General features: G+C 55.9%; 2 protein-coding genes across 2 annotated transcripts in view; both read right to left on the bottom strand.

Annotated features, from left to right (window-relative positions):
- Positions 1-15,405, bottom strand: part of LOC141736708 (scavenger receptor cysteine-rich type 1 protein M130-like) — a 68,816-nt gene that overhangs the window by 6,945 nt on the left and 46,466 nt on the right. The window contains exon 4 of the mRNA XM_074571265.1: positions 318-641. Coding sequence (XP_074427366.1) covers positions 318-641 — 324 coding nt within the window. The remainder of the gene's footprint in view (positions 1-317; positions 642-15,405) is intronic.
- Positions 6,037-6,975, bottom strand: LOC141736663 (olfactory receptor 14A16-like). Its single transcript, XM_074571216.1, has one exon. The coding sequence runs from the start codon at positions 6,973-6,975 to the stop codon at positions 6,037-6,039; it is 939 nt and encodes a 312-aa protein (XP_074427317.1).

The following is a 15,405-nucleotide window of genomic DNA, read 5'->3' as shown; positions in this document are numbered from 1 at the left end:
CCAAAAGTCCCTGACCTCCTTGGGCCCAGGGTTGTGGGTGGCCATGTGAGTTGCTCTAAGTCTTCTTGCACGAGGGCACCATCTCCCAGCCCCAGGCGCCGATGGAGGGTGGGCTGAGACACATCAGGGGTCAGGCAGTGGCGGGTTCCCACTGGCTTTTCCTCAGGGACCGGGGAAACCAGCAATGACAGTCCCAGCTCAGCAGCGTGACCAGCCACACCAGGCCCTTCTCCAGTAATCCCTTGTTTCCTTGAGGGCACAGCCAGGTCCCTTCCCCCGTCCTGGTCACAAAGGTGGGGAACAGGCTGGCACCGTACCTGAACACGTCACTCCAGCATCCAGACTGTGATCACAGTATTGTCGAATCTCTTCTGTGTCTGTGCAATCAGACAGGGCTGACTCGGTGCCATGACACGCAACATCAGCCATCCAAATGGGGCCAGATCCTGGCCCAAAATGTCCGTACTGAGGAGCTTCAAGAGCAGACCCACAGCGCAGCTGCTTACAAACCACTGCAGCATCGTCCATGTCCCAGTTGTAGCCACACACAGTCCCCCACTGGCCCTGGTGTTTCACCTCCACTCTCCCAGCACAGTGTCCGCCGCCATCCTCCAGCTTCACCTCTGCAGCCCCTTCGAACATCGACATGGGACCGCTCAGGAGAGCACCGAGCCCCAGAGTGCAGGTCTAGAAGGCCCCCCCTGCCCAGGCTGAGTCAGAAGCACCACGGTGGGAGGGTGGGAGTCCTCACCCCTCTAGGCTGTCCCTTGGCCAGTGTGGGGGTCCCTGCTCTCCCCACAGCCTGTGAAGGCTAGGGGTGCAGTACTCCGGCCCTTCTGGGATGGGCTATTCACCATAACACAGCCCTGGGAACCTCCTGCCACTCCCATGGCCCCCTCCCATGACCACCCACTCATTGTGCCCCCAGGCCCTGCACAGGGAACCCGCTCCTCCCCAGCCCAACACCCCATAACAGCCCCATGCCCCAGCCCCACACCTTGCCCTGCTGACCACCTGCCCTGGCACCACCCAAGCTCACACACCCACAGGCCTTTCTGTGTCCTCATGAACACCAACATGATCCCAAGGATCCCCCCAACTCATGTCCCCTCCTGGCCCCTGGTGGCAGCCCAGCCCCTGTGCTTGGTGGGAGCCCCTGAGAAGGGAACTTCTCTACCACCTGTGGGTGCAGACAGTCCAGTCCCCCTCTCTCTGTGGGGCACAAACTGCCTTCCTGGTGTCAGGGCTCCCCTGGACCCTGGAGCCACAGCCAGCCTCAGGGGCACAGTACTGGGGAACAAGTCATCCCAAAAGGGTACCCCAGGATGGGTTGTCTTTAAATGCAGCCAGGCACAGGCTGCCCGAAATACTGGAGCTCTGGAAGTGGAGACACCCTCTCCCAGCCAAATGGACACAGGCAAAGGCACAGGGTCCATGGACTTGAGCTCCTCCTGACCCTCATCTCAGCGGCACTTGGAAAGAAACTCTCTTCCCAAAGGGCTCTTGATGACCCCACTGGTACCCGATGGCCCTGGGCTGTGGGAAAAGGGAGCCGGCACTTACCTCTGCAGAGCTGCACCCAGAGGAGCAGCCACAGCACCCGAGGGGACAGGAGTCCCTCCATTCCCATCCTGAGCCTCCTGCCCTGCTGGCACAGCCCTGCTCTTCCCCACTCCCTGTCACAGCTCCTGGGGACTCAGGGGGACGTCGATGATGGGAGGGTAATATATCTCTGCAGATGCCGACCCAGCTGCGGAAGGAGCCAATCGAAGCAGCAGCACCTTTTTAGACGTTATCGGGAGCTATCTCCCCTCCGACACAGCCCAGCCCGCCAATGAACTTCTCCAGCGCCGTTCATGACCATATATGAGGGACATATATGTCCCGCTGCCGGTGTCATGGTCGCTGTGGTGGCGGATCATCATGGGACAAGCTGGGTGTGCAGGGGAATTTGGTTAGTCACCCCTTGCACCCTGCTGTGGGCCTGGAAGCACTGAGCATCTCCTGCACCGGGCTCATCCAAGAAGCCATGAGGCAAGTGTCCAGCTGCCCCCAAGCTGCGGTGACCATGGAACGGGGACTGCACCAGGGTCTGTGTCAGGATGGGGAGGAAACAGCCCCTGCCCCTGACACGGACCTCACTGTGCTGGGAGCAGCATCTGGGAGAGGTCTTCATCCAGGGCAAGGGCTCCATCCAAGGAGTGTTGGCTTGTCCGTCCCTCCCTGCAGACCCCCACAGTGAGTCCCTCGCAGGAGCTGCAGCTGGATCATGTCCCTGCCCTGGCAGCAGACGGGAAGCCCAGAGGCTCAGACGTGTCCCTGACTCAGTGTGTCACCCAGGGGCCGTTATTCCCCGCGGGCGGAGCGGGAGCTGGAGCCTGCAGGTGCACAAACCACAGCCCACGTGGCCTCGCCGCGCTCTCCCCACTCCCCCTGCAGCGCCCGGGCAGGAAGTCTGTGGTTTCCTCCTGGCGCCATGCCCAGGCACATCCCTGGGGTGCCCCCGAGCCACCCCCACCCCGACTGCTCCAGCCAGGGCCGCAGGGGCTGCTCCTTCGGCCTCGCAGACACGGGGACGGGCAGCTCCCGTCCCCTGTCATGCCCCTGTCATGCACATGGCCGCTCTGCACCGAGCCCCACGGGCACGGGGTGACATCGGTGATGTGACCTCACATCCTTCCTACTGCCAAAGCTGTGTGTTCGTGGGTTATACTGACGGTGACCTCACACTCTCCTACTTCTGCTGCCGTGTGCTCATGAGTGGTACTGACAGTGACCTCACGTCCCTCCTGCTGCCACCACCGTGTGCTCAGGGGTTACAGTGACCATGACCTCACACCCTCCTGCTGCTGCTGCTGCTGCGTGCTCAGGAGTCCCGCTGTCACACGTGTGTGCGTGTTGTGTACAGGCTTCTGATGACGATGGTTCTTCCAAAAAGCCATATTGGGGTGGGGTCCAAGTATTATCTTAATGGCATCAGAAGCGGCCACACAAGCCATATGCCTGCTCCTTGCCCAAAAGCTACACAGGCAGCGGTGAAATCACAAGAGCGACATTCACAAGCCACGTTCCTGCTCCTGGCCTATCAGGTATTCAGATACCAATGACCTCACAAACACCTACATAAACTACTGCTTGGCTCCCAACCTGTCATCTACTCGGGCACCCGTGACACCACAACACCCTACACCACCCATGTTCCTGCTCCTGCCCTACCAGGTACGCGGCCAGCAGTGACTTCACCAGCTCCTACACAACCCATGGGCCTCTTCCTGGCCTGTCAGCTCAGCGGTCACAGGTGACCTTGCAAACACCTACACAAGATGGGGGCTTAGTCCTGGCCTACCAGCTTCTCAGGCACCTGGGACCTCAAAACACCCAACACAAGACATGTTTCTCCTGGGCTCCTCAGGCACCAGTGACATCGCAGAGACATCCACAAGCCAGGTGACGGCTCCTGGCCTGTCGTCTGCGCAGGCACCAGTGACCTCCAGGCACCTACACAATCCCTAGGCCTGTTCCTGGCCCACTGGCTACTCAGGCGTGAGCGACCTCATAAGCACAGACGCAGGGCGTGGGCCTGCTCCTGGCCTGTCAGGTGTCCAGACATGAAGGATCTCACCAAACGTACACGAGCCGTGGGTCAGCTCATGGCCTGTCAGCTGAGCGGGACCTCACAAGTGCGTATCTGCCCATTTGCCACGTACTTGCCGGTGAGGGACTCAGGCTGCAGTGACCTCACAGGCACCTACACGAGCTGTGCACCTGGGCCTGCCTTATCAGCTACTCAGCCAAGAGTGACATCCCAAGGACAAGCCCAAGCCACGTGTCTCCTATCAGTTACACCAGCACCAGTGACCTCACCAGCCCCTACAGGAGCCCTGGCCTTGCTCCTGCTCTATCAGCTACTCAGGCACCAGAGACCTGACCCTCACATCTCCCCCTGCTTGCTGTCTGCTCACCTCTGAGATACGACTCCTCACAAGCTCCTACACAGACCAGAAGCCTCCTCTTGGCCTGTTGGCTACTCAGGCAGCAGCTCCTCACAAGCACAGACCAACCTATTTGCTGCGTGCTCATCTTTTGGGGGGACCCAAGCCAGTACTGACCCCCCTCTCCGTCACTTGCTCACCCCTCCTAGAAGGGGGCCGTAGCCCCTGGGCATGTTCCAGCGTGTCCGTGCCCCACCACCTTTCGGGCACCCCTCCGCCCTCTTGAATTCCCCCCAGCCCACCCTGTCAGGGCTTGTTCTGCAGCCTGGTAAAGTGGGGGACCCCCACCCGGCCTTTTCCTTCTGCTTCCGTTCACATTTAAACTCTAATTCTTCACTACACTAAATCTTATTGAAGAAGGATTTATTCAATTCAAAATGACAATTCAAATTTACAAATATTCAAAATTTTCAATTCAAAATTATTAATTTAATTTCTATACCTTTATTAATGTTGACCTAGATCAAAATGTATATACATATCTAGATATATTTATAAGTAGTGTATCTACTTATAAATGAATAAATAAATTTATTAATAGAATTATACACTTCCTTTCATAGATATATTCCTCTAGGTGTATATATTGCCTACCAATCTTATAGTTTTATATCCAAGCACTTCTGGGCCAAAGGAGGCAGGCAGCCAATCCCAGGGGCTGTGTTCCTCTAAAGAAGTTGCCATGGTCAGTGGCCCAGCTGAAGTGCCTCTGTACCAACGCACGCAGCCTGGGGAACAAAGAGGAGGAGCTGAGCACCCTTGTGCAGCTGGAATCCTCGCGGCTGGGGTTTGCTACAGGCCACCCGAGCAAGAGGAGCCTTTTGACGAAGCGTTCTTACTTCACCTCCAGGAAGCACCACACTCAGAGGCTGAGATCTACTGGGGGACTCCAGTCACCCTGGCAGCTGCTGGAAGAGCATCCCATGAAGCTGTGAGCAGTGCAGGAGACTCATGGAGTGTGTTGACGAAGGGATTGAGAGCAGCCCTGCAGAGAAGGGCGTGAGGATGCTGGGGTTGGAGTAACTGAACATGAGCTGGCAATGTGCGCTTGCAGCCCCGAACCATTTTGTGATTCTATGATTCGATGTCTCTATGACCTACACCCAAGGAAGCACATGCCAGTGGTGGTTACCAAAGGAATTTTACTCAAAACATGAAGGGATATCAATAAGCTGAGTTTCCCACAACAGGACACTCCTAGGAGTAGCTGCTGGCACTTGTGCTCCCTCAAATTCATCTCATCACACACATGAAATGTGTATTCCTAAGTCTGTGATGCAAGAACAAACTTCTGATGCAGTCATTTTGTGTCCCTCCATGGAGGGACAGACCAGCTCTCTGAGCTGAGGTGAGTGGCTGCTGCTGCAGCTGTGAGGGGCTGGTTGGTGACGATTACCCTGGGGCAGGTTCCCCGGGGTGTCCAGGGACCGTGGCACAGAGCAGGTCCTGCTCTGCTGGTCCTTCCTGTCTCTCCAGAAGGCCTGGCTGTGTGAGAACACTGCTGTGTGCACCCAGCCTTCACACTGACACAGCTGAGCTCTGCACTGGTGTTTTCCTCTCCCGAGCACTTCCCAGCTCAGCCCAGGTAAAGCCAAAGCTGCGTGTGTAAGCAAAGCAAAATAAAGCATTCATTCACTGCTTGATTTTCTGCTGCTGCCTTTATTTTGTTTCAAGTATGGAGGGAGTCTGGCTTCTCATGTACATCTCATCATTGGGATGCTAAAAATGTGAGCTTAGGAATAATATTATCACAAGCTTAAAATAAGAGGAAGAGAGAAAAAGAGAAACAGTGAAAGAGAGAAAGAGAGAAAAGAAAGCAAGTAATATAGGAAGGAAAAAAAAGGAACGAAAGAAAGAAAGAAAGAAAGAAAGAAAGAAAGAAAGAAAGAAAGAGAAAGAAAGAAAGAAAGAAAGAAAGAAAGAAAGAAAGAAAGAAAAGAAAGAAAGAAACTACCAAAGAAAGCACGTAAAAAGGTTATGAACAAAAGGTCGTCCTGCTATTTTCTATGAATATGCTGGGAGTCGTAGGAGAAAGACAGTTACCTCATTGAGGGTGAAATAGAGTATATTGCAACAGTTTAGTCAGGGCATCCCTGAGCTCCTGCTTCCTCATGCTGTAGATGAGGGGGTTCACTGCTGGAGGCACCACCGAGTACAGAATTGACACCACTAAGTCTAGATCTGTGGAGGAGATGGAGGTGGGCTTCAGGTAGGCAAACATGCCAAAAATGATAAAGAGAGAGACCACGGCCAGGTGAGGGAGGCACGTGGAAAACGCTTTGTGCCGTCCCTCCCCAGAGGGGATACTCAGCATGGCCCTGAATATCTGCACGTAGGACACCACAATGAAAACAAAACACGCAAAAGAAAAAAAGGCACCAAACACAATAAGCCCAACTTCCCTGAGGTAGTCTGAGTCTGAGCAGGAGAGCTTGAGGATCTGGGGGATTTCACAGAAGAACTGGTCTAGGCCATTGCCTTGGCAGAGAGGTATTGAAAATGTATTGGCAGTGTGCAGGAGAGCATGGAGAAAGCCACTGCCCCAGGCAGCTGCTGCCATGTGGACACAAGCTCTGCTGCCCAGGAGGGACCCATAGTGCAGGGGTTTGCAGATGGCAACGTAGCGGTCATAGGCCATGACTGTCAGAAGATAAAACTCTGCTGACATCAAGAAGGCAAAGAAAAAGACCTGGGAAACACATCCTGAGAAGGAGCTGGCCCTGGTGTCCCAGAGGGAATTGGCCATGGCTTTGGGCAGAGTGGTGGAGATGCAGCCCAGGTCGAGGAGGGCGAGGTTGAGGAGGAAGAAGTACATGGGGGTGTGGAGGCGGTGGTCACAGGCTACGGCAGTGATGATGAGGCCATTGCCCAGGAGGGCAGCCAGGTAGATGCCCAGGAAGAGCCAGAAGTGCAAGAGCTGCAGCTCCCGCGTGTCTGCGAATGCCAGGAGGAGGAAGTGGGTGATGGAGCTGCCGTTGGACATTGGATCCCTTTGTTCCCGAGGTACTGCCAAAGGAGGAAAGCACACTCACAAGTCAGGACAGCTCTGAGCAAATCCCTTCCCGTTGCCTGCCCTTCCAAACCCAAGCCCCGGAAACACACTTTGCCTGTGTCCTTTTTTGCGGGAGCTTTCTGCATTTCCCTTGTTGGAGCTCTCATTGTTGCTGGCCAAGTGTGCCGTGAGGAGCAGAGCTCTGCTTGTGGACTTCCAAGGAGTCATCCCTGCTCCATAGCAGCGGGGATGTGGGAAAGGTGTTACAGCTTCTGCCATTCACTAGTTACCTCATCTGTAATCCACTTGTAACGCAGAGGAGCTGCTCAGCATATTCCTGGAGGAAAACCTCAAGGAAACTCCTGGTTGTCCTCAAACTGCAGTGACATGAGCAGAGCCAGCTCACTCCTCAGCCTTGTTGGGGGGGAAAGACAACGCAGCTCTTGACTCACTGCCCCCTGATCCCCTGCAGAGGGATAGGGAGAAGAGGGAGAAAAAGGAATAAAAATCTCATGGGTTGAGATACAGACAGTTTGATAGACCAGTAACGGGAAAGAAACTAGCAATCATTGTAAAAGCATATAGGAAACCAGGAGTGATGCAGTACAATTGCTTACCCCCCGATGCCCATCCCGAGCAGCGAACAGAGATTCCTGCCGCCCGGCCAACCCCCATTTCTGTACTGAGCAGGACCAGCCCAAGGCGTTTTATTGACACCTCTGGTGGTTTTGGTGCTGAGCCCATGAAGCTCAGACACAGGGGAAGCTGATGAAACCTCTCCAGACGTCAACGTCAGATGTAATTTTGAAAGTTTCTTGGAGCGTTAATGGGTCCTACGGAGGACCATTAGTGCCAAAGGCTCCTGGGGGCTCATTCGTTGTAAAACTGGAGGCAGTGAGGGCAGGTAGGCAAAGGCAATGGAGAGGTGTCTCTGACGCTGGCTAATGCTGAATGTGTGAGAGGAAGGCAAAGGGCCAAGCCCTGGCCTCCAGCCCCTGGGAAGGGAGATCCTGCCCCACAAGCACAGCTCAGGGCTCTTCCTGGGGCATTGTGATGGGAGGACATGCAATGCCAAGGGCAGAAAGACAGAATGATGGCTCCCGGGTGGGGAAGAGGAGGCGCTAAGGCCCTAGTGCTGTAAGGATAAGGTGTCTTCTGGTAGCCTTGGTGGCACAGACAACAGCCACAGCCAAGAGGAGAAAGGCATAAGCACTGTTGGGGGCTTTCAGCCTTGCCAACTCCCTTGATCGTCTCCACCACAGGCTGTGCTATGGTGTCCCACATCTGCTCCTCTTCCCCTGCAGGCTGCAGACATCCCCCCTGCTTCCCCGTCTTGCTCTCCCCTCAGCATCTCACTGCCTTTACTCATCTCTCTCCATCGTCCTTGGCTGGTCCTGAAACACAACGCCTTGGGCTGATCCCGACTCCCTCTGGGTGATCTGTTGCAGCACAGCGCTGCCCTTGCAGTGGCATTTCTTTCTCCTGGTGTCCAGTCTCCACCTCCCAAGCTGACCTTTGTTGCATTATTTCTTTCTCCTGCTGTTTCCCACCAAAGAAAAGATCCATTGTCTCTGAAACAACCCTCCAACCAGGTTCAGGCTATTCCAATAGTGCCCAGAGCCTCCCTGCCACTGGGCCAGAGAAGCCCAGGTCCCTCAGCCTCTCCACCAAGCACACGTGCACTGGGCCCTAAAGGCCATCGTGGCAGACCTCCTCTGGACACTCTCCAGCTCCTCTCCACTTCTCCAAAATGGGGAGCCACACACTGGGACACAGCTGTGTGCGTTGGACCACAGCAGTGCTGAGTCAAAGGGGAAGGTGACTCAAGTTGCCTGGGGGGCACACGCTCCTCCTCCTGCAGCCCCGTAGGCAGCCGGCCTTGTTCATAGTGAGCGTGCACCACTGGCTCATGAGGCGTCCCTCAGGGTGCCCAGCCCCGTCTCCGCAGGGTCACTGCTCAGCACATCAGGTCCCAGCCTGTCCTGCTGCATTGGGGTTATTCTTCCCCGGGATGCAGGACTGGCCACTTCTCCTTGAAAGACTTCAAGACATTTCTGTTGGCCAAATCCCAGCGTTTCTCCAGCTGCCCCTGGACTCAAGCTCCATTTGGTCAGCTGTTAATGTTTGTGTGCAGATGGTCACCCTGATGCTTGTTCCCCAGGGCTCGGAATTGGGGCCAGTTCACTTTAAGATCTTTATCAATGATCTGGACGAGGGGATCGAGTGCACCCTCAGTAAGTTTGCAGATGACACCAAGTTGGGTGGGAGTGTCGACCTGCTTAAGGGTAGAAAGGCATTGCAGAGGGATCTGGAGAGGCTGGATTGATGGTCCAAGGCCAATGGTTTGAGGTTCAACAAGGCCAAGTGCCGGGTCCTGCACTTGGGTCACACCAACCCCATGCAGCGTTACAAGCCTGGGGAGGAGTGGCTGGAGAGCTGCCCCGCAGGAAAGGACCTGGGGGTGTTGGTCAACTGCCGGCTGAATATGAGCCAGCAGCGTGCCCAGGTGGCCAAGGAGGCCACCAGCATCCTGGCCTGTATCAGGAACAGTGTGGTGAGCAGGAGTAGGGAAGTGATTGTCCCCCTGTTGGCACGGGTGAGGCCCCACCTGGAGTACTGTGTCCAGTTTTGGACCCCTCACCACAAAAAAGACATTGAGGTGCTGGAGCAGGACCAGAGAAGGGCAAAGGAGCTGGTGAGGGATCTGGAGAATAAACATTATGTGGAGCAGTTGAGACTGCTGGGATTGTTTAGCCTGGAGAAAAGGAGGCTGAGGGGAGACCTTCTTACTCTAAAACTCCCAGAAAGGAGTTTGTAGAGAGGTAGGGATCGGTCTCTTCTCCCAAGTAAGAGGCGATAGGACCAAAGGAAACGGCCTCAAGTTGTGCCAGGGGAGGTTTAGGCAGGATATTAGGAAAACTTTTTACACTGAGGGGGTTATTAAGCATTGGAACAGGCTGCCCAGGAAGTTTTTGAGGCACCATCCCTGGAGGTATTTAAAAGACGGGCAGACATAGTGCTTAGAGCTATGGTTTAGTGATGGCTTTTGTCAGAGGTAGGTTGATGGTTGGACTAGGTGATCTGAAAGCTCCCTCCCAACCAAGCAATCTGATGTTCCTCTTTTCCTTTCATGCCCTTTTCCACTCTTTTTCCACTCTCAAGTTCTTCTTCTGGATCATCCTCATCCCCTCCCATACAAAGAGCCAACTCTTTTTCACCGTTTCCTTGTTGGCCCTTCCCTTGGTGTTTCTGAGATGGTGACAGTGGCACTTTCCACCTTCCTCATGACGTCCATGACACTAGTAACCCCTTTTCTTACCTCTGCTGTCCTACAGCTACTCAATTGTCTTGTTAGAGGAACCACGACTCAGCATGAGCCATCTGCACATGCAGTTTAAATGCTGACGTGCTGGAGCTTCAGTGCACAGGGACCTTGAGACACCTGGGGATGTGGCCAACAGAAACCTCCTCAAGTTTTTGAAGGAGAAGGGGCAAAGTGGGAGAGGACGAGGTGAGGAGTGAGTCTGAGGAGAGGGGCCTGGGCATTTTGAGGGATGCCATATGAGCCTCTGGTAAAGGCTCAGCACCATTAAGGCCGGCTGCATATGGGGTGGTGTTAGAAGGGATGTGGCCACCCAGACAAGGGGAGTTATTGTCCCCCTTGACTCAGCACTGGCGTGGCCACATCTGCCCTCATAGCATCCCAGAATGGTTTTGGTTTGGAGGGACGTTTAAAGATCATCTAGTCCAATCCCTGTTTTTTAGGGACATCTGCGATCAGGATGCTCAAAGCCCTGCCCTACCTGACCCTGAACACCTCCAATGATGGGGAATCCAGAACTTCTCTGGGCAACCTTTTCCAGTGTCTCACCACCCTCATTGTGAAAAATTTCCTCCCTATGTCCAGTCTAAATCCACCCTCCTTCAGTGTAAAGCCATTGCCCCTTGTCCTGTCATTACTGGCCCTGGTAAAATCTCTCTCTCTCTCCTCTATAAGCCTCCCTCATAGAGTAAAAGGCCGTAAGAAGGTCTCCTTGGTGCTTTTTTGTTTCCACGTTCAACAACATCAACTCTCTCAGTTTCTCTTCCTAGGAGAGGTCTTCCAGCCTTCGAATGATTTTTGGTGATCCTTCCCTTGACCCACTCTAGCAGTTCCAAGTTTTCTTGTGCTGGGTCCCCTAGAACTGGACGCAGTATTCCAGATGAAGTCATATGAGATTGGAGTAGAGACGGGGAATCCCCTCCCTCCACCTGCTGGCCACGCTTCTGTAGATGCAGCCCAGGCTATGATTGGCTTTCTGGGCTGCTGTCCTGGTTCCGGCAGGGATAGGGTTAATTCTCTCCAGGACACAGACTGTTCTAACAGATGGAGCCCAGAGCCATGGATGAAATGAACTCAACGGACACGTTGGAGGGATGGCCCATAGACTAAGGGCACTATATCTGCATGAATATATACGTATATATATACATGACAGGGGAAAGTGGTGGCAATTCATTGGAACCTGTAAGATGTGGGCATGGCATAGATGGTCTGGAATAAGGGGTGGATAATGTCCTGGTTGCGGCGGGGACAGGGTTACTTCTCCCCACGACGCAGGTATTCCATGCCATGTGAGCCATGCCCACCCTGAGCTGCCGGGGGAGGGGGCAGGACATCTCTGCTTGGAGCGGGCTGGGGTGTCCTGGGTCCGGTCGGGGAGCGGCGGGGAGGGGCGGTTCCGTAATCGTGTTTGTACATTCCTCTGTCCGTGTGATTGTTGTTGTTTTCTTGTTCCCTTTGCTGTTCTGTGAAACTGCCTTTGTCTCAACCCAAGAGTCTTGCCTTTTTTCTTCCGATTCTTCCCGTATTGGGAAGGCCCGAGCGAGCGGCACGTGGTTCTTTGTTGTCGTCTGAGGCTAAAACACACCATGGGAGCACTGGGACCATACTGGGAGCACTGGGAGTAACCAGAGAGTGATACTGGGAGCACTGTGAGGAGTGAGGGAGTCATACTGGAAGCACTGGGACAGCACTGGGAGCACTGGGGGGAGTCAGGAAGTCATACTGGGAGCACTGGGACAGCACTGCGAGCACTGGGGGGAGTCAGGGGGTCATACTGGGAGCACTGGGACCACACCGGGAGGACTGCGGGTAGTCAGGGTGTTGTACTGGGAGCACTGGGACAGCACTGGGCGAACTGGGGGGAGTCAGGAAGTCATATTGGGAGCACTGGGACCGCACTGGGAGCACTGGGGGGAGTCAGGGAGTCATACTGGGAGCACTGGGACAGCACTGGGAGCACTGTGGGGAGTCAGGGGTTCATACTGGGAGCACTGGGAAAGCACTGGGAGCACTTGGGGGAGTGAGAGGGTCATACTGGGAGCACAGGGACAGCACTGGGAACACGGGGCGGAGTCAGCGAGTTGTACTGGGAGCACTGGGACAGAACTGGGAGCACTTTGGGGAGTCAGGGAGTCATACTGGGAGCACTGGGACCGCACTGGGAGCACTGGGGGGAGCCAGGGAGTCATACCGGGAGCACTGGGAGCACCCTGGGAGCAATGGGGGGAGTCAACAACTCATAATGGGAGTGCTGGGAGCGCACTGGGAGTACTGGGGGGAGTGAGGGAGTCATACTGGGAGAACTGGACCGCACTGGGAGCACTGGGACAGCACTGGGAGCTGTGGGGAGAGTCAGGGGGTCATACTGGGAACCCTGGGAGCACTGGGGGGAGTCAGTAGGTCATACTGGGAGGACTGGGTCAGCACTGGGGGCACTGGAGTAGTCAGGGCGTCAAACTGGCAGGACTGGGAGCACGGCGGGGAGTCAGGGGGTCCTACTGGGAGCACTGGGACCGCTCTGGGATCGCTCTATGCTGGTCCATACTGGGATTATTGGCCCGTACTGGGATCACTGGTCCGCACCGGCCCGTACTCCATCTCCCATCATCCCCTGCGCCGGAAGTGGGCGCGGTTTCCGGCCGCGGTGGGCGTTGCCCTGTGACGCGCGGCAGCATGGCGGAGCTGGGGTCGCCGCGGGAGGTCGCGCAGGTCTGTTGGCCCGGGGACACCCTGGGGACACCCTGGGGGGGGGACGGGACACCGCTGAGACTCTCCCGGGACCCCCCCGGCCCCCACCCGCCCGTGGGCGGCCCCCGCTACCGGGTCGCGCTCATCGCTCGGTCCCCCCCCGCCATGTCCGCGTGATCCCGCACCCGCTTCCGGGTCCCGCCACGGTTCTGGGTCTCCCCCCCATCCGAGGGTGCCCCCCCACTTTCTGGCTGCGCCCCCCCGAATATCTGGGTGCCTCCCCCCATCTCTGTGTGCCCCCCGAGTCTCTGGGTACCCCCTCGCCATCTCTGGTGTCTCCCTCCAGTTTCTGGGTGCCCCCCCATGGGTGACAGCCCCCCCAGTCTCTGGGCGACTTCTCCTATGGGGGCCCCCCCAGTCTCTGAATGCCCTCCCCAACCCATGGGTACTGTCCCCCCGCAATGTCCAGGTGCCTCCCCTTGCCCAGGTGTCCTCTCTCATCTGGGTTTCACCACCACCACCCTCCCCCCGGGTGCCGCCACCCCTGGGTGCAGCCCCCCCACGCCCCCCCAGGAGGAGCTGCCGCCCCACGCCCTCCCCCGTCTCTGTCCTTCCTGGTGCCGGAACCCGAGGACCTGGAGGACCTTGAAACCTGCCATAAGGTGGGTGTGGGCACGGGGGATGCAGGCAGGAGAGGGTCCATGCAGGCGGGCGGCGGGCAGGAGGGGGTGCAGGCAGATGGTGGGGGCAGGCAGGACCTCCCCCCGACCTCCAGCTGTGGCAGGAGAAGCTGCAGCAGGAGCTGGAGTTCTTGGAGGCGGGGGAGGAGCACGTCAAGGAGGAGCAGAAGAACCTGAAGAAGGAGCTCCCGTCCCTCCTGCTGCCACCCCTGTGTGCGCAGGGGTTACGGTGACCGTGACCTTGCGCCCTCCTGCTGCTGCTGCTGCGTGCTCAGGAGTCCCGCTGTCACACGTGTGTGTGTGCTGTGTCCGGGCTTCTGCTGACGATGGTTCTTCCAAAAACCCCATATTGGGGTGGGGACCAAATACTATTTTAGTGGCATCATCTACTCAGGCACCCGTGATACCACCCATGTTCCTGCTCCTGCCCTACCAGGTACGCGGCCAGCAGTGACTTCACCAGTTCCTACACAACCCATGGGCCTCTTCCTGGCCTGTCAGCTGAGCGGGACCTCACAAGTCCTTGATTTCCATTTTTATTAACTCATTCATGTTACTCATCCCGTTTGTGTCCCAGAGCTCAAAATCCACCTTTTTGAGTGCAAGTTGAAGGTAAGTGTCCATTTAGTTTTAGGACCTTCCCTACCCCACCCCAGAGGAGACCACCCTCAGACCCATAGGGCCGCCCCATAGAGCTGCCCCAGCCCCATAGGGCCCCGCACCGTGATGGTGACCAGGATGGGTTTGGGGTTTGGGTGCAGGTTGGGGTCCAGGGAGAAGACGCAGAACTGCACTGGGGAGGTACGGGATTGTAGGAATGTATCTGAGAGAAAATGGCCATGTGAGCCAGCCTCCCTGCTGTGAGAGAGTAGATTAAGGGCAAAACAGGTGGTAGAAGATGGAATTAGTACATGGGAAAAACGGGACTGAGATGGCAGAAAACATGTTGTGCTAGTGACTAAGCAATTTACGACGCGAATTCTTGTAACCAATCTGATGTGTGAATGAACTGCATGCACAGCGCGTGGACAGTGTAACTAGCTAATCAGAAATAAGCGAGTCACGGGTACAGCTACAATGCAGGGTATAAAAGATGATGATCTGTGCTTAATAAACGGCTTCTGTTGATTCACATTGGATCGTCTGGAGTCCAGTTATTTCTGCTCAGATGGTGACCCCGACGTGATCCCGATCGGCGCTTGGCTTGAGCAATGGAACGCGAGGGGCGGAAGACCCAGAAGGAGATCCACCGGCTGGAGGATGGCTCAGCTGGACTGAGACCGGGCGGATTGGGCGGCAATCCGGAATAAACAGACAACGTGGCCACGGACACCCGGAGAGAGGTGAGCAGCTGGGACAGGAGATGGGGCAACAAGTAACAAAAGAAGAAGGGGCTCTATTAAGACTTCTCCTGCATATCCTCTCTAAGAGAGGGGTGAAATACAATGAGCGTATGCTCCGAAGGCTGTTAATATGGTGCAGAGAGAACGGATTTGCACCAGAGCCCCAGACAGCTTTTAAATCAGAAATATGGGAGGCTGTTGGGAAAAAACTGTGGGAAGTGATAAGTAAAGGAGACAAAGAGGCATCACCGTTGGCGACGACATAGCGGTTGGTGTTATCGACCTTACAAGATATGAAGGCGGAGCGAGCCACAGCGGCCGGGGCTTTTGCAGCATTACAACCCACGGGAGGGGGATCGAACAGGCCAGGTCCGAAGGTTTGGGA

The sequence above is a fragment of the Larus michahellis genome (assembly GCF_964199755.1).
Source record: "Larus michahellis chromosome W unlocalized genomic scaffold, bLarMic1.1 SUPER_W_unloc_1, whole genome shotgun sequence".
In the NCBI taxonomy this organism is placed as follows: domain Eukaryota; kingdom Metazoa; phylum Chordata; class Aves; order Charadriiformes; family Laridae; genus Larus; species Larus michahellis.
Note: the sequence above shows the minus strand (reverse complement) of the source record. Positions and strands in the feature narration are given on the sequence as shown.

Bases quoted from the DNA above. Each gene is read 5' to 3' on its own strand.
- LOC141736663 (XM_074571216.1), bottom strand. From the start codon at position 6,975: ATGTCCAACGGCAGCTCCATCACCCACTTCCTCCTCCTGGCATTCGCA.